General features: G+C 37.2%; 1 protein-coding gene across 2 annotated transcripts in view; it reads right to left on the bottom strand.

Moving 5' to 3' along the window:
• Positions 1-19743, bottom strand: part of RSBN1L (round spermatid basic protein 1 like) — a 92256-nt gene that overhangs the window by 31752 nt on the left and 40761 nt on the right. Inside the window, exons 3-4 of one of the 2 annotated variants that reach the window (XM_043967791.1) lie at positions 17653-17913; positions 17270-17334 (exon numbers count right to left, since the gene is read on the bottom strand). In XM_043967791.1, the coding sequence (XP_043823726.1) occupies positions 17270-17334; positions 17653-17913 (326 nt within the window). Of the gene's footprint in view, positions 1-17269; positions 17914-19743 lie in introns of both variants that reach the window. The other variant, XM_043967790.1, reaches the window with a different exon arrangement.

Here is a 19743-nt window from a genome sequence, read left to right as displayed (position 1 = left end):
GGAATTATTCAAATATAATGATTAGTGTTAGAACTATTCTCATATAGTTTCAGAGGATCAAAGGGCTTACAGCTGAAAGAAACCTTAAAAACCAGACCAGGACCTTTATTTTCTTATTCTTTTGTAAACATCAAACCAAAGAAGTTAAATAATTCACCAGGTCATAATATCTTTTGTAAACTATGATAATACCACCATTATCACCACAGAATTAAAAGCCTGCTTAATATTTTTCTCTTAAATGTCCCCACATTTTCAGTTACTCAACAAGGAAATAAATGAAAAAGCACGTAAAGCTCTAGAATCCTGCCACCAAAAAGATGTCCAATTTCTTGCCCTATCCTCCTTTATCTCACATCACTCAGATACATTTTCCTGCTATCTCCTTTTTTTAATCCTGTCTCATCTCCCAAAGTGGCCCTTCTCCTAGTCAAGAAAACCTCTATATGCACCTTTGATTGCATCCCCTCCAGTCTTCCCCCAAAATGCCCTTACTATCATCCCAACTCCTTATCTCTAATCTATCTCCATCTACTGATTCCTTACCCTGCTGTCTAGAAACATACGAGCATTTCCCCATTTTTTTTTTTCTGGCGGGGCAAAGGGGGTTAAGTGACTTGCCCAGGGGTCACACAGCTAGTTAGTGTCAAGTGTATGAGGCCGGATTTAAACTCAGGTACTCCTGAATCCCAGGGTCAATGTTTTATCCACTGTGCCACCTAGCCATCCCCGCATTTCCCCATCTTTAAAAAACATTTACCCATTATTCCCATCATTATGATCATATATATCTCTAGTCACCACAGCTAAAATACATGAGAAATCTATCTACACTCAACCTTCATTTCCTCTCCTTTTAATCTATCATTCAACTAAAACTACTTTCTCCAATTTTACCAATGATCTCTTTTATTGCCAAAGCGAACGGCCTTTTCCACAACTGTTATCCTTTTCGATCTCTTTGTGACACATGATACTGTTGATCACCTCCCTGGGGATGTTTTCCCCTCTCCAGCTCTATTTTAACATTGCTCTTGTGGATAAATCACTGACCCTAGATTCAGGAGGACCTGAGTTCAAATCCTGCCTCAGACATTTGACACATACTAGCTGTGTGGCCCTGGGCAAGTCACTTAACCCTCATTGCCCCACAAAACCAAAACCAAAACAAAACAAAACACTGTTGTCTCCTGGTTCTCCTTCAGACAGCTTCAGTGAAGTTTCTTCAACCAAGTCACACCCAACTGTAGAGTCCCTCAAGGTGCCACCCTGGGCTCTCCTCTTTTGTTCACTCTACAAGATCATTTCTTGTTAGCTCCCAGGGATTCAATTATCATCTTCATACAGATGATTCCTAGGCCTATATGTCCAGTCCTAGTGCCTCAGCTGAGCTACAGTCAACCATGTCCATATGCTTCTTGGTCATCTTGAAATGCATGTCTCTAAAGGGTCTCAATCTCACTACATCCCAAACAAACCTCAGCATATTCCCTCTTCTGAACTTCCCCATTATCATGGAGAGTATTACAATCCTTCTAGTCACCTAGGCTGGAAACCTCACTATTATCTACAACTGAACTTTCATTCACTCTACATATCTAACCCTTTGCCAAAGTTCATTTCTACCTTCACAACATCTCTCTTCACAATACTTCTTTCTCTTCTTTCACTTACACAGCCAGCAGCCTAATTCAATCCCTCATCACCTCTTGCCTGGACTATTGCAATAGCCTTCAAATGGGTCTTCTTGCTTAAAAAAACTCTCCCAGGGGCAGCTAGGTGGCGCAGTGGATAGAGCACTGGCCCTAGAGTCAAGAGGACCTGAGTTCAAATTCGGCCTCAGACACTTGACACTTACTAGCTGTGTGACCCTCGGCAAGTCACTTAACCCCAACTGCCTCACTAAAAAAACAAAACAAAACAAAACAAACAAAAAAACCCTAAAAAAACAACTCTCCCAGGGGCAGCTAGGTGGCGCAGTGGATAGAGCACTGGCCCTAGAGTCAAGAGGACCTGAGTTCAAATTCGGCCTCAGACATTTGACACGTACTAGCTGTGTGACCCTGGGCAAGTCACTTAACCCCAAATGCCTCATCAAAAAAAACCAAAAAATAAAACACACACACACACACACACACACACACACACACACACACACACTCTCTCTCTCTCTCTCTCTCTCCCAATTCCAATCTATCCTCTCTACTCAGTTAGCAAAGTGATTTTCCTAAAGATTAAGTCTGACTGTTACAACACCCCCATACACACACACATCCTTTCCAGCCCTTCCTAACTTTCCCTGGCTTCCCTGAAGTTCATAGAAAAAGACACTCCATCTTCTGACTCCAAGTGTTTCCAGTAGTTACTCCCTGTGCCTGGAATTCTCTTCCTCCTTATTATCCTCACCTCCTGGTTTCCTTCAAGTCTCTGAAAAAACCTATGCTTTAACAAGAAGCCTTCCTTTAGCTGTATGGGCAGGTCTCACAAGGAAAAATCTGTTCTTCCATACACCCTGTTATACAAGGGGAGCTATGTGTGCATACACATCTTTTAGATCCACTACCACATTGTTAGCCTGTCCTTGACAGTCTTAGAGACTTTCTTATCAAAAGTTTCCCAGAGAAGTAAAGGTGGAGTATGGGATACAAGACATGGAGAACAGAACATCCAAAAAAGGAAGGGCCCTAAGAAGCACTTAAGGTACATACAATATGCACTAGTAATGTAGTGTTTGATAAACCCAAAGACTCCAGCTTCTGGGATAGGAACTCAGTATTTGACAAAAACTGCTGGGAAAACTGGAAGATAGTATGGCAGAAATTAGGCATAGACCAACATCTTACACCTTATACTAAAATAAGGTCAAAATGGATACATGATTTAGACATAAGAGGTGATACCATAGGTAAATTAGGAGAGAAAGGAATAGTCTACCTACCAGATCTTTGGAAAGGAAAGCAGTTTATGACCAAACAAGAGATAGAGTATATTATAAAATGCAAAATGGATTATTTTGATTACATTAAATTAAAAATTTTTGTACAAACAGAAACAATGCACCCAAAACAAGAAGGGAGGCAGAAAGCTGGGAAACAATTTTTATGGCCAGTACTTCTGATAAAGGCCTCATCTCTAAAATATATAGGGAACTAAATCAAATTTATAAGAATCCAAGTCATTCCCCAATTGAGAAATGGTCAAAGGATATGAACAGGCAGTTTTCTGATGAAGAAACCAAAGCTATCTATTCCCATATGAAAAAATGCTCTAAATCTCTAATGATTAGAGAGATGCAAATTAAAACAATTCTGAGGTACCACTTGACACCTATCAGATTGGCAAAAATTACAGAAAAGGAAAATAATAAATGTTGGAGAAGCTGTGGAAAAATTGGAACACTAATGCATCGTTGGTGGAGCTGTGAATTGATCGAACCATTCTGGAGAGCAATTTGGAATTATGCCTAAAGGGCGATAAAGCTGTGCATACCCTTTGACCCAGCAATACCACTTTTGGGTCTTTTCCCCAAAGAAATCATGGAAAGGGGAAAGGGACCCACATGTACAAAAATATTTATAGCTGCTCTTTATGTGGTGGCAAGGAATTAGAAGTTGAGGGGATGCCCATCAATTGGGGAATAGCTGGACAAGTTGTGGTATATGAATGTAACGGAATACTATTGTGCTGTAAGAAACCATGAGCAGGAGGAGTTCAGAGAAACCTGGAGGGTCTTGCGTGGGCTGATGATGAGTGAGATGAGCAGAACCAGAAGAACATTGTACACAGTATCATCAACACTGTGTGTTGACCTACTGTGATGGACTAGATTCTTCTCACCAATGCAATGGTACAGAAGAGTTCCAGGGGACTTATGATGGAAGAGGATCTCCAAATCCAGGAAAAAAAAAGAACTGTGGAGTATAGATGCTGAATGAACCATACTATTTCTTTTGTTTTTGGTGCTGATGTCTTTCTATTTTGAGGTTTTTCGTCATTGCTGATTTTTCTCTTATAACATGACTAATGTAGAAATATTTTTAAGGTTATTATGTGTGTGTGTATATATATAAAACAACACTTATATCAGATTACCTGCTCTCTAGGGGAGGGGGGAGGGAGGGAGAAAAATCTGAAATTGGAAAGCTTGTATAAACAAAAGTTGAGAACTATCTTTACATGTAACGGGAAAAAAAAGAAAAAGAAAAAAAAAGGTACATACAATATGAGCTAGCCAAGCACAGAGAAGACACAGGACCTTTTGACCAATCAACCTCCTGTGCACATGCCTCTATACATCTAATTCGAGCTTGCACAAAGAAGGCTTTCTGCCAGGTATGCTTATATATGTATGTGAGAGTGTGTGTGTGTGTGTATATATTAGGGAAGGTTAAGGAGGAGCCAGACGGTAATTCACATTACATCTGTCGGCTGTTCTAGACACTGACCCCTCTCCCCCTCCCCCTTGTAAGTAAGACTCCTCTAAAGAAATTCTGTCTCTTTAACCCTGAAGATGCCAATAGCTTTCTTCAGTACTGAGTTGTTATCTAGGGGATATGGGGGAAGTTTACATCTGAGCACCTGTTTGTACCCAACAAGTGGCATAGTTGGCAGGATACTGTACCCAACAGCTCCTTGAGAGTAGGGACTGTCTTTTGAGTTTCTTTGTATTCCCAGTGCATAACATCAGTCTGGCACATAGCAGGCACTTAATAAATGACCTGCAAAGAATTCAAACTCTTTACGAATTTTTTTTCCCAGATCTTATAATTTCTGCTCATGGGAATCACCAGAAGTGTGCAGTAGTAAATATCTTGTTTGACAAGACTTGGAGATTCTTAGTCACATCTTAGAGACTTGCCTTAGGAATCAATAAGTGCTTACCATATGTCAGGCGTGGTGGCACTGTGCTAAACCCTGGAGATTTAAAAAAAAAAAAAGGCAAAGAACCCCACAAAAACCAGTCCCTGTCCTCAAGGACATTACAATCTATGGGTCAGATAACATGCAAACAAATATTTACAAAGCAAGTTATATTCAGGATAAATAGGAAGCCAGCTGATCTCATCTGATATGACCTGTGCATTTGCATCAATGAATAACTTTAGCATTTATTGAGTACTTATGAAACACTTGGAGTTACAAAGAAAAAACAGTTCCTGCTCTCAAGTTAGCTCACTTTCCAATAGGGGAAACACATATATCATTTTTCAGCTATGAGATAGAAGGAAAATCCTAGTGGTGCTTAGGCTGCAAGGGAGATAGTAAGGTGTCTTCTTTGGCTTCATTTCCATTAATAAAACTATATTCATTTTTTGACATTCAATAATATGATAGTGTGAAGGAATTTGGAGGTGAGAACTTTTTTTCCAGAATTTTCAAACAGCTTTGGCCGTTGAGGAGACAAGAAGCTAAGGCAATGGTAGAGATGGCTGCCAGGTCAAAATTCCACAAGGCTTCCTTGTTTGGACAGTGATCACAGGGCTGAGCTGGGGAAAGTATGTTGTCCCTGGATTCTTGGGCTGATCTGCTCATTGGTGGTATTAAGTAGCTGAGTGGTAGCAAGTCCTGCCTCCACAAGGATCACTTGCCTGAATAACAATTGTAAGAGCTGATAAAAAAGCAGGGCCAATGTCCATGGAAGGTGGAGGCAGTGTCTTGCTTTTCCCAGAGGTCTTGGACATAGGGTTCTGGGTTGTTTCTACTGGGGTGTTAGGGGAAGTGCATGTTTGACTCATCTGATGAGTGCTACCTCCTATGTCTCCCTCTTCTTTTCTTTTCTTTTTTTTTCTAGAGCAATGAGGGTTAAGTGACTTGCCCAGGGTCACACAGCTAGTAAGTGTCAAGTGTCTGAAGATGGATTTGAACTCAGGTCCTCCTGAATCCAGGGCCAGTGTTTTATCTACTGCACCACCTAGCTGCCCCCTCCCTCTTCTTTTCTTGAAGGAGAAACAGCAGCTTCGCTTCCTCATCCCAGGGTTAATTTCCCTACACTCCAGATAGGGCCTTATATCTGTTATTTATCTTCAAGGGTTAAAGGGTCCTTCTTCCCTTTGTCTTCTATATCTCATCTCCCCTTCCAGCTTCATGACATAAACATTTCCATCTGAGTGAGATCTTTTAATTCCTTCTTTATTTTACAAAGTAGTCATTCTCCTATTTTTTAAAATAAGGAATACAATTCTCCTTGATAACTCAGAAAATGGAAAAGAATTCATCTAGTCCCTTTACATTTTCTCCTAGCACAGAAAATTCATCTGCACTTTAACAACAATCACTTGGCCAGGGCAGAAATACAAACATTTCATGCTTTATGTAGGTGATGGCAGATTTCTTCCTGTTTTCACTGTTGCTAGAAATAAGCAAATTTTAACTTGTGCCAATGCAAATTTTAAACATTTTGACAAGTTTCTAGATTAGTATATTCAGATGAATGCTGTGAACTTAGGAGATGATGCATTTTTTTTTTAAAGCACCATTGATGTTATCCTTGAGGACAAGACTAAGAAATGTTGAATGTAGTTATGCAGCATGAACAAGGACCATAGAGAGTAGGGTTTTGTGGCGGTTTCCTGAATTTAGAGTCAGAAGACCTGGCTTCAAACCTCCTTAAACTGGGTGCTATTTACCACCTGGGACTTTATATCTCTAAATATCTATTTCCTCATGTGTAAAACAAGGGGCTTCAAAGACCCCAGCAATTGGAAGAAGAATTTACTACTGGACAAAATATTTGTCTTAGGAAAACTTTTGGAAAGAAGTCGATCAGAAATTAGGTATATATCAATATCTCACACCATATACCAAGATATGCTCCAAACAGATATGACTTAGACATAAAGGGTAACATTATAAACCAATTAAAGGAGCAGGGAAGAAACTACCTCTGAGAATTACAGATAGGAGAATTCATGACCAAACAAAGGAGAGACAGAAGATAAAATGAACAACTCAGCATAAAAATTAAGTCTTCGTACAAATAAAAGTGATACTATTAAATTTAGAAGGAAAACATTTTACTGGGGGAAAAATCCTTACAGCATATTTCTCTGATAATGGTCTCATTCCCAAGATATATACGGAATAAATTTATAAGAAAAAGAACCATTCCCTCATAGATACATGGTTAAAGGATAGTTACAGGCATTCTTCAGAAGAAGAAATCCAAATTATTAATAACTATGTAAAAACATGCACCAAATTACTACTAATAATAATTATTACTGAAATGTAAATTAAAGCAGCTCTGAGGTTCCAGTTAAAACTAAGCAAATTGGCAAGTTTGACAATGGGGTAAATAAATGTTGAAGGCTCTGTGGAAGGAAAAGCACAATAAGGCATTGTTGGTAAAACTGTGAAATGAAATTTGGAACTATGGCCCCCAAACCACTAATCTCTGCATACCCTTTGATTGATTGATAACACTACTAGGACTATACCCTAAAGAAGTCAAAGAAAGAAGAAAAAGACCAATGTGTACAAACATATTTATAACATCTCTTTTTGTAGTGGCAAAGAACTACAAATTAACAGTCTGGTGAACAACTTTATTATATGAATGTAACGGAATATTACTGTGTCATAAGAAATGAGGAAAGGGAGAATTCAGAAAAACCTGGGAGGATTTGTATGAATTGATAGAAAATGAAGTGAGCAGAACCTGGAGGACAACTTATATATAAAAATGACCAACAACAGGTCCAAAGGACCAATAATAAAGAAGGTTACCCACCTACTGACAGAGAGGTAGTGGATTTAAGATGCAGAATGAGACATATATTTTTGGACACCGGCAATGTAGCAATCTGTTTTGTTTGAATGTGCATATTTGTAACAAAGGCTTTGTTTTCTTTTCTGTTCAGTTTCAGGGGTGAGGTGGGAAGGAGGTAGGAATATAACAGAAGGAAGTTGAGAAAGAATTCCAAACAAATGGTATCTCAATTGCTATTCTTTCCTCCATGTAGCTACTCTCTACAGTATTTAGCTTTGGAGACACATATAACCAAATCTCCATTACTGAGCCTTTTGGCTTAAAACCCTTTTGATTAGATTTGCCAGACACCCAGAAAATACATTCCTTTAAGGGACTATATACAAATCAATACTGTGACAGCCAAAAAATACAATGTCCTCTTTAGGTTTCATTAACAAAAACAGAAGTTACATTCCTCCTGTAATTTCTACTGGTTGGTTCAACTCTGGGTACCACATGTTAGGGAGGACACTGAAAAGGTAGAGTCTCTTCATAGAAGGATGGTCAGAAGACTTAAAAGTACACCATGTCATCTGAAGAAGATGAGAATGTTTAATCTAGACAAGTCTTAAAGCAGGGTCCTTTTCCTTTTTTTTCTGTCATGGTCCTCTTATCTAGCATCTAATTTCTAATATTTAAAAATACCTTATCTCTCTCCAAGTTCACAAACCCCTCAATGAAGTCTATCCATATGGGGAGAGGTGGATAATAGTTAAGAATCTTTATCTTAAGAGTGATACATGACATAGCTATCTTCAAGATATCTAAATGTAACAAGGGTTACACTTGTTTTGTTTGGCCTCAGAGGGCAGAAGTAGGATCAATGGGTTGAACTTGAAGAGTAGTGGATATTATCTCCATATAAAGAAAAACTTCCAAACTGTTATATAAAAGTGGAATAGACTACTTATAAAGGTTCCCACCATCGTAGTTCGAGGACTAGATGAACACTTATTACAATATTACAGATAAGATTTTTTGCTTAGGTATAAATTCAACTAGATGAGTTCTAAGGTCCCTTACAACTATGGCTTTTTAATAAGAAAATCAAGCTAAGGAAATCAACAGATGAATATTCAACTGTAACTACATTGTAATGATTGGAATGATGCCACCTACTGGAGACTTACTATAGGAAAGCTCCACCATGAGGAAAATGCCTCAGAGGGCAAGGCCATGTGGCTTTTCCTTGGCGTCAGGAAGTGATATTTGCTCATGGGTGCTATCAAGGCTACCAGCCAATCAACTTGAGGAGCCTCCTACTTTCTGGGAGGGGACAGGAAGGAGGAAAGGGGGCCTGCGCGGAGAACTCGGTCTCTTTTGGGTTCTTGACTTGATGGTGGTGGTGGCAGCGGTGGCAGAGGACTTCACAGGAAATTTGAGGAAAGATAGGAATGCCAGGCTGTTGGAATTCTGTTCTCAATCTTTCTCTTTCTATTTTTCAATAAACCCTTAAAAACCTAAACTCGTTTTATCAGTGATTTTAGTCAGTTTCCCCAAAAACTGGGGGAACAGATTAGAATCCACATTTAGAATCTTAAATTACACAACATTCAGCTTCACAGTTGGTCATAAGAGTCAGGAGAGAGAGAAAATAACAGTTTATTTAAAAAGAGAAAGGTAAATGAGGAATTATAGTCAAAAGAAAAAAAAAAACTATCAACTCTCCAAATTGTTAATAGCATATTATTTCATCCTAACGGTGACCTGCCAATATGTGCGTGTGTGTGTGTGTGTGTGTGTGTGTGTGTATATGTATATGTATGGGTATTTTCATAGTAATACTCTTTGTAGTACCAAAAAATGAAAATAAAGTGGATACCTTTATGATAGAAAATGAATGGAAACCTGTACTGAAAGACAAATATTAGTCTGCATCATTGATGCAGAGCAAAATAAGCAGATTTTTTAAACATATAAACACAATTGTTATAATAATGTAAATGAAAACATAAGTGAAAGTAAACTATACACTCTGATTAACTAGAAAAACCAAGGATGAGAACAGATAATAAAGCATCCCTTGCTTCATGGCAAAGAAGCAAAGGGACTACTAGAGCAAAATGTGAGATAGGGAGATAGACAAAGAGTCATCATATAGGATGTTTTTTACTTAATTAATTCTCTTTGCTACACAGAAGGGTTTAATCTGTAGTTAGGAAGTGGCCAGACATTACTGTAATATAAACACAAAAGCATCAATGAAATTTGTATTCCCCAAATGGAAGCCCTGAAATGACTGCACTTCAAAAGCTAAACTCCTTAGCTCAAGTTTCGATGGATTTCCAGATCAAATTCTATATTGTCTTACTAAAGAAAGAGGCAACACAATGATAGAGTAGATAGAGCACTAGAATTGGGAGTCAGGGAGAACTCCCTGAATTCAAATCCTAGCCTTTAATACATACTTGCTGAGGGACCCTGAGCAAATTACTTAACATATGTGTGCCTTGGACAACTCCCTATGATTTATCACAAACTGTTTCTGATTTGGATTAGTGGAAGTTCTGCCACCAAGAGTCTCTCCTACAGCCCCACACCAACCCCACCTTCCACCAACAAAATTAGGTTCTTTAAAGTACTAATGTATTATTAAAGGAATGGTTTTTAGGATTTTACAAAGTCAAGTGTTACCAAGTCTATACACCCCAAAGGGATGTTTAAAAAAGGAAATGTTACAGATACGAACAAATATGCATGTGTACACACACACACACACACACACGTGTGTGTGTATATATATAGATATATATACACATAAACATACACACATATATATCTATATACACACACATATATATCTATATATCTATATCTATAAATATATATATACACATACATACACACATACAAACATAATTATAGGAGCCACTTTCTGTGGTTGCAAAGAACTGGAAACCAAGGGGATGTTCATCAAATATGGAATGCCTTAATTATGGCATATAAATATAATGGAATATTATTGTGCTATAAGAAATAAAGAAAAATCATTTCAGGGAAAACTTGGATGAACTGAAGCCAAGTAAAGAGAGAACCAAGATATCAATTTATACTATACAGTAACACTGTAGAAAAAAGAACAATTTTAAAGATCACAGATTTCAGATTAAGGCAATGATCTCGACTATGATCCCAGAAGACCCATGGTGAAGAAGACAGGGAAGTGATGAACTAATAGAGAGAATGAGACACCAGTATAGGTATCTGTTTCCCTTTATTATGCTCATGTGTTATGTTTTTGTTTTGCAGGCAGGGGAAAAATGCTTGGTAATTGAAAAAAAAAAGAAATTTAATTAAAAAACAAAAGACGACAACAAAAACAGAAAGTGGAGGTGACTAAAAGCTAGAATAGCTTCATCAGGAACTAGTCATGTCAGATAAACCTCTTTTCCTTTAAAAATAATATGCACACATGTATATTAACGGTGCCTTTGACTCAACCACAGTATTTTCAAACTACATCCCTCTCGATCAGGGCTTTTTCCATTCACAACCCCTTTTCACCCAAGCAATTTTTATATGACCCTAGGTATAAAGGTATATAAAATAGGTATACATAAGCTTTTACTGTTGCCAAATTTTAAGACCCCCACATTCAGTTACCCAACCCCATATAGGGTCGCAACCCATACTTTAGATAAGTTGCTCTAGATTGAACTTGCTCCCTTCCAATAAATAAAAAACAAATGAGCAAAAACATTTGATACAGTGACCAAATCTGTCTATGTATACAATATTCTATTCTGGTAGTCTTCCATCTCTCTGTAGAAAGGAGGAGACATGTTTCATCATTGGTTCTCTGGGACCTTTATGAGTTCTTTCCTAACTCAGAACTCAACTTCCTTTTAGTGATCTTTTCATTTATATATTGTTCTAGTCACTATGGTTATTCTTTCTGTTCTGCTTAATTCACTCTGCTTCAAATCATACAAATCTTAAATTTCTCTTAATTCCATATAGTCATTACTTTTTTTTTTTTTTTTGCTGAGGCAATTGGGGTTAAGTGACTTGCCCAGGGTCACACAACTAGTAAGTGTTAAGTGTCTGAGGCCAAATTTGAACTCAGGTCCATCCCGAATCCAGGGCCAGTGCTCTATCCACTGTGCCACCTAGCTGCCCAAGTCATTATTTCTTAATATACAATAATATTTTTGTTATGTTCATATAACAGGGTTTTTCCCTCAATTTTATTTCCCAATTGATGGACATTCTGTTTTCTTACAAACCTTTTTTTTTCCCCCTTGGGGGGGGGGGAGCAATGAGGGTTAAGTGACTTGCCCAGGGTCACACAGCTAGTAAGTGTCAAGTATCTGAGGCTAGATTTGAACTCAGGTCCTCCTGAATTCAGGGCCTGTGTTTTATCCACTGCACCACCTAGGTGAACCATTTGCTTATAAATCTTAACAAAAAGGATGCTGATGTGAGCATTTTTGGCTTATATAAAGACCTGTCAGTAACTTCCCCAGAGTATGTGTCCAAAAAATGGGACTGCTGTATGTATATAGTCAGTTTAGTCATTTTTCTTGCATAATTCCAAAATGAAATCCAGGACTAGACTACATCTCTACGCACAACAATTGACTGAAGTGTAGTGGTATGTTTGTCTTATCTCAGCTCCTCCACCAGATGAAACTGAAAATTTGATTAAATACACTCTATTCCTGACTAATAAATAGCTTCTCTCATTCTACTTCAGGCTTCTTTAGAAACACTGTTTCTAAGTTTTGCCACTTTTGCCAAATTTGCATAATATAAGATGAAACCAGTTCTTTTATCTTACATTTCTATTAGTGATTTGGATCATGTTTTCATTTAGTCTTTTATAAAGTGAAGGGTTTCTTTTTTAAATAACTACTTGTTCACACTGATTGAGGAATGGATTTTGATGTTATATATGTGGGTTGATTCCATGTTTATTTAGGATATTAGACTTGCCTGTGAGATATTTGGTGCAAATACTGTTTTCCTAATCTACCATTTCTCTTTTTAGTGGATTTTATTTGTTTTGTTTTGTTTTTGTTTTGTTGTTTTTTTGTTGTTTTTGCGGGGCAATGGGGGTTAAGTGACTTGCCCAGGGTCACACAGCTAGTAAGTGTCAAGTGTCTGATGCCGGATCTGAACTCAGGAACTCCTGAATCCAGGGCCGGTGCTTTATCCACTGCGCCACCTAGCTGCCCCTAGTGGATTTTATTTGTACAAAAGCTTTTTAATCATAGTACCCAAAATCATCCCATTTTCTTTTCTGACAGAGATAACTGACTGGTAAAGTAGAGAGATTCCATAAACAAAGTACACCTCCAGCTCACTTAGGCATCTAAGTTTTTTATTGTATCCTTTTGGACAAAATGGAATGATTTGGCCATGGAGATAAAATAACTAGGGGAAACCAGAAGTAGTTAAAGGCTGGATCCAAGGAACAATCACAAATGACTGGTCAATATCAATTTGGAGGGCCGTTTCTGATAATAGAGGACTCCAGAAATCTAACCTTCATCCTGTTCCATTTAACATTGTTATCAATTATTTGTGTAAACAGCTGACTCACTTTATCAAATTTGCAGATGGCACAAATTTCAGAGAGATAATTAACATACATGATGAGAGTCAGGATTCAAAAATATCTCAACAAATCTAACAGAGATAGATGTAAAGTTTTATACGTGAGTTTAAGGTACCAATTTTATTATAAATGTGGCACTGGGTATGCTTAGCTAGACTGTTTAAGTGGAAAAGACCTCTGTTTTTGTTTTTTAAAGTAGACTGGAAGGTCAACAGATGTCAACAGTGTGATATGGCACCAGGCAAAAAAATGAACATAACCTCTTGGAATACATCAAGAGGACAGTATGCTACAGTAGCTGCTACAACAACTACTACTAATAATAGCTGCCACTTCTATAGCATTTTAAAGTTTGCAAAGCACTTTTGATATATTATCTTATTTTGATTCTCCCAACAGCCTTCTAAGTAAGACTAGTGATATTATTATCCACATTTTCCATATGAAGAAAATGAGGGTCAGAGAGATTAAGTGACAGTCTTCCTGACTCCAAGTACAGGGCTCTATCAACTATAGCATACTACCTGTGGTTACTACAATAAGGCTGCTGTTTATTAGTCTCATTAGTCTTCTAATACCCTGAGTGCTTGGAAATAGCAAAGCTTTAATAGGGATGAAATTTAAATGTTCTACCTTTATTAATGCATTCCATTCCTGACTAGTAAATAGCTTCTATTATCCTACTTCCAACTTCTATATAAGTAGATTCATTCTCTTGATTGTTCATGTCTTCTCTGAACTTTTTCCTGTTTTCTCTCCTTTAAAGTATAGTCCTTCAAAGGTGGTGTGGTGTAATGGATAGAGCTGGCTACAAAGTCAGAACCTGTCCTTGGCAAATCACTTAACTTGAGCTCTCAGATCTCTAGGCAACTCTCAAACACATTAAATTACAGCAAAAGTTCACAAACTAGGGTAGGAAAAAAATTAATATTTTCATTGTCCAAGGACAAATCGACCTACATAGAAAATCTCATCACCAGAAGACTGGACTCTCACTCAGACAATGAAACAAAAAGCAATGGTCCTACATCCTAGGGAACTCTCCCTACCTGGTAAAATAGATAAGAAAGAATCAGAGTTTGAAGGAGTCAAAGGAATCAAATAGTTCTTTGAAAATTTAAAAATTAGTACTCTTTATGTATGATCTTTACTCATGTGTCCACTATTAGAAGAATTATATCCATACTCACATTCTTACAATAAATGAAAACAGAAGACAAAGTACATACACTTACTAGCAATGTGACCCCTGGGCAAGTCACTTAGCCCTCACTGCCCCCCCCCATTATACAACTGAGTCCACTACGAATTCATACTATGTAATCTTAAATTTTCTCTCTGCCTCCTTCTCCTCCCCTAATTCCACACTGCCCTTTTTTCTTTCAGGTTCACTCCTCATTATTTCAGCATCTGATGCAATATCCTACTTTACTAAGAGCCCTAAGGTCATCCATTTCACTCTCCCTTATCCTTTAATACTCCATACTTCTAATACCCTTTATATTTCCATATGCCCTCTTCTCCTTTGTTCTACTAAGGAAATCACCCCACAAACCCATTTCTTCTGGAAATTTGTCCCATTTTTCCTTGTCATTTTCTCCCTATTCACTGTCTCCTTAGTGCTAACTAATCTCTCCCATCCTCAAAAAAAAATTTTTAATTGATATGACAATCTCCTGAAATTATGCATTTACATCTCTCTTCCTTTTCACTGACAAACGAATAATCCTAATAAAATCTCCATAATTGATGCCTCTATTTTCTCACATTCCCTTGGAATCTAGTTTTTTATTTTAATCCTCCACTGAAACTGCTCTTTCAAAGAATGGTGATCAGTGATCTCTCAACTGACAAATCTGAGGGCCTTTTCTAAGTAGTCAAACTCTTTGATTTCTTTACTCTTTGTGACAAGGTCAATCACCCTTCCTAAAAACATTCTCCTTCCTTCACTTCTGTGACACCACTTTCTACTGATTCTTCTATCTGTTAGACTTGCTCATTCTACTCTTTTTGATCATCATCTATTAAGGTTCTGTCCTGGGCCCTCTTCTCTTCTTTCTTTACACAGTCTCCCTTAGTGATCTCAATCACTCCCTTTGAGTCCAAATTATTTTCTCTATGAAGATAACTTACAAACCCATAGATTCAGTCCCAATCTCTCTCCTGACCTGTCAGTTGTCTGCTGGATAACCATTTCCATCTACATAACCCATCAAATTCCAAATTTAACATGCCCCAGAAAACCCACAATATCTTACCACCCCAAAGTTCTCTATCTCTACTGAAGCTACCACCATCCATTTAGTCACCCAGGGTAACTTGGGAGCCAACTAACTCTCTTTTCTCACTCCTTTAATCAGTTGCCAAGTCTTGTCAACTCAATTTCTATAACATCTCTCACATCACTTTCCATTCATGTGCCCAGAGACCTAGTTTCCCTCTCACCTGGACTCTTATAATAGCCTCCAACTTTGTGTTCTTGTTTCTAATCCATACTTTCCACATCCATCCTCCATACAGCTGTAAATCTAATCTTAAGTCACAAGAATGACCAAGTCATTACCCTATTAAAAAAACCTCACACAAAAAATAAAAATGTTAACTTTTGGGCAGCTAGGTGGTGCAGTGGATAAAGCACTAGCCCTGGGTTCAGGAGGACCTGAGTTAAAATCTGGCCTCAGACACTTGACACTAACTGTGTGACCTTGGGCAAGTCACTTAACCCTCATTGCCTCACACACACAAAATTTAAAAAATAATAATGTTAAAAAACCCTTCTCCGAGAGGTCTGCCTCCAGAAGAAAACTTTTTTGGAACTTCCATAATTTCCTTCCAACTCACCTTCACAGTCTTTCATATTACTCTTTTTATATACTCTTTATTCCACCAAATTGTTCCCTAAATTTTCCACTACATATCCCACCTCACTCACAGGAAACAATTTTCCTTTCCTGGAACATGCATCCTTCTAATCTTCAACTTTTGGAAATCTTATCTTTCTTTAAGGCACAGCTCAAGTGTTGCCACCTCCAACCTCAAGCCTTTACTCATTCCTCCAAACCCCTCCTTAAATTACCTTGATTTATAGACTGAAATTCTCCAATATATCATAAGTTCCTTGAACACAAGGTCTATTTTATTTTTGTATTCTCATCATTCAACACAATACCATGCACTCAATTGGCAGTTGAGTTCATTGAATCAACTCATCTAAAACAACACTTTTCAAAGCTGATAAAAAAAAAATTTGCCTTAGTTCAACAGTGTGAAAATTAATTGCAATAATTCAGTGTTATAGAAAGAGCACAGGATTATCAGTAGGGAGACCAAGATTCTAGTGTTGGTCCTATTTATATAATTCATACGGTGACCACTGGAAGCACAGATGTAGCCTCTCTGTCTCAGTTTTGTTATCTGTAAAATAGGGGCAATACAGTGAATCCACATGTTTCCTTCCAAGTCTATTACATAATGATTCCACCAGGAATTAGACAACTATAATGAGTGTTTAAAAGGCTAAAACAATTTTATATGGGGGGGAAAGGAAAGGGTAGAAGCAAAAGATGAATTTTAGGCAAATTTTTAAAGAAGAAAAAGTAAATGTTAGTAAATTCCAAGTGTTTTTAGAGCACATGCTTAATTTATATTGTACCTAAGACCTTTCTTTCCTTAGGGCCACAGATAACACCTGCAAAGGATTTCTTTTTGTTTTACATAGGTTTTGTTAATCATCTTTATGGAAAAATTCTGAAGTAATGGCTAGAAACTATAATTTTAAAAACACTTTGTGTGATATCTATCCAGGCTTAGAAAATAGCTTACACCTAACACTCACTTAAATTCTTAATTCTTACCTTCCGTTTTATAGCTACAGTAAAAACAGTTAATAACTCAAAAAAAAATAGCAAAAGCCTTCATAAAATGCCATTTAGTTATTTTTTAAAAAGAGAACCTCTTACCTGAGCATGAAAATTGGACATAGTCGTTGTCTCTATATCTTTCTTTCCTAATATCTCCATTTTCACTGGTGAATTGGGAAAATTAAATGAAAAGTAGTCTAAAAAGTCAGGTAAATATGTAGCTGCCCCATGAACAATACCCATTACATAATAAGCTGCAGAGTTTTCATTTTCACTAAAAACCAGACCCACAAACTCTTCTGCAAACCTCTCCATCTCCACAGGAGACAAGTGGGAGAGTTCATTACTGTAGGCATGGATAACTGATGCACCTCCATTAGGCTGGTGCTCAATATGAATGAGCTGTTTGAACTCCAATGTGTCCAACCTTTTCATTTTATTCTGAACTCGAGGCTCCTTTAACGAGACAAATGGAAACTCACTGTTCTCAGGTATCTTAGACTCATACTCCTTCTTGGTATCCAAATTCTTTCCAATATAATCCTTAAGTTGATCATCTATGATGCCTTTGGCTTCTCGATCTTCAACATCAGAAAGCAATCCTGAGCAGATGGTTTGAATAGATTTGCTATACATTTTTGGACGCTTCCTTTTCTCACTTTCTTTGTGTTTCTTTTTCTTTTTCTTCTTTACCTTTTTAATTTGTAAGTCTTCTGCATTTGTTTTTGGTTTGTCCTTCCCACCTGTTGGGAAAAATTTGTTTTGAAACTCCTTATTTTAACTGCTAAAATCCCACACTTTAGGTAAAGCATTTTAATAAAAAAGACAAATTCATCTTCATTGTACTTCGTACTGAGGATTAGTTTTACACTGCACTGAAAACTTAATATACAGAATGCCCCAAAAGTCTTAGTGCCATTTTAAGTACACTAAGTGCACTAAAACTTTTAAAATGTATAAAAAGATTAAATAGCACACTTTTGGTAAAAAAAAAATATAAGAACACCAATAAAATCAAAAGAATGGGACAATCCACTGTAAAATACAGGAAAAAAATAACTTATCAACACCAATGTTGTGTAGGAAAGTACCCATTATTGAGAGTTGGAAAACTGCCCTCCGACTCAAACTCAAGCCCCATCCCCACCCCGCCAACTGCAACTACAAGAGCGACAGAACATGAAAATGTACAAGGAGATATTTGTAAAACCAGCAAAACAGCAGAAGGAGGCAATTTGTAAACTACTTGGTTTGCCTCTTTTTATGTCAGAACTAATTTGGCCTTTATGCAGATTCCTTGGGGCTTCTGTAGTCCTTTAAGTTCCAAGAAGGAACCAATGAAAAAGACAAAGCAGATGATTTACAAAGTCATTAGTATTTTCTCAAAAACAAAGCCCTCAAAGATAGAAGGAATAGTAACAGAACTCTAATAACTTCATGGCTTTTGTTCATTTTCACTAAAGAGACAAGATACAGAGGCAGAAGAATAAAGCTATATTAATGAAATGCTAGAGACTGAAAGGTCATCTGTTTCAGTGAATAGGAGGGGTGTGGCCATGAAGTCAAGAAGTCCAGCATTCAAATCCTGCATCTAACACATACTGACTCCAAATGATCACAGAGTAAATTACTTAACCTTTTATTGCCCCAAAAAACTTTTAGGTGCTTCAGCATTCTCAAGGAAGCTTGCGAACCCCCAGATTGATACCACCAAAAGTTCAAATCAAAAATACATATTCAAAAGAAATCCTGAGCTAAACAATGTGGAAACAGAAAAGAAAGAAATCATGCATTGTGGAATGGTAGGCAAAACAGATTTATGGGCAAGTCACTTAATAACTAAGCCTTAAGTTTCCTTATCTGTAAAATCATGATAATAATATTTGCTCTTGCTAACTCACAGGATTACAATATGGATCAAGTGAGAATATGATATGCTTTCATGTACAAAATTTAAGGTGTTATGTTACACAATTATAAGCTGTTTTTACTATAACTTACAATCAAGGGCCTCACCATGTCTCTCTAAACATAGAACAGAAAATTACAAATTTCCTCAAAAGAAAAATTCTATTTTCTAAAATGATTCTCTAGAGTAACTGAAGTAAAACCATAGATATGAATTTATTCATTTTCATTTGTGTAGGACACCCACCCCTTGAACCTCTTGAATTCCCCTCAAAATGTCTTCCTCACTTCACTTAACCTTTCTTATCCACACTTGTCTCAAATGAAAAGGTGTTCCTACTTTTCAAAGCTAATTCTTCCAAACTTCTTCAGGCTTCTGCTCCATCAAAGCATCTTTATGATTTAGTCAACTTTTCCTTTCTTGTTGTTTATTCTAGAAATATTGACCTGATGCTGCTACACTCCAAAATAAAATATACTGTGTACTTTTCTTTTTTCTTTCACAACTAGTCTTGTTCACTTTTTAACTCCCTGCAAACAGCCTTGCCACCCTATTATCAATTTATTTAAACTGCTTTTGAAAATCCAACAATATCCTTAACTGACAATCCAGTTTCTCTTTCTTAGGGCTCATCTTCCTGGAGTATTCTGTCATTATTTGTGCA

This window comes from Dromiciops gliroides, chromosome 5, assembly GCF_019393635.1.
Source record: "Dromiciops gliroides isolate mDroGli1 chromosome 5, mDroGli1.pri, whole genome shotgun sequence".
Classification (NCBI taxonomy): Eukaryota; Metazoa; Chordata; class Mammalia; order Microbiotheria; family Microbiotheriidae; genus Dromiciops; species Dromiciops gliroides.
This window is presented reverse-complemented; position numbering and strand designations above follow the sequence as displayed.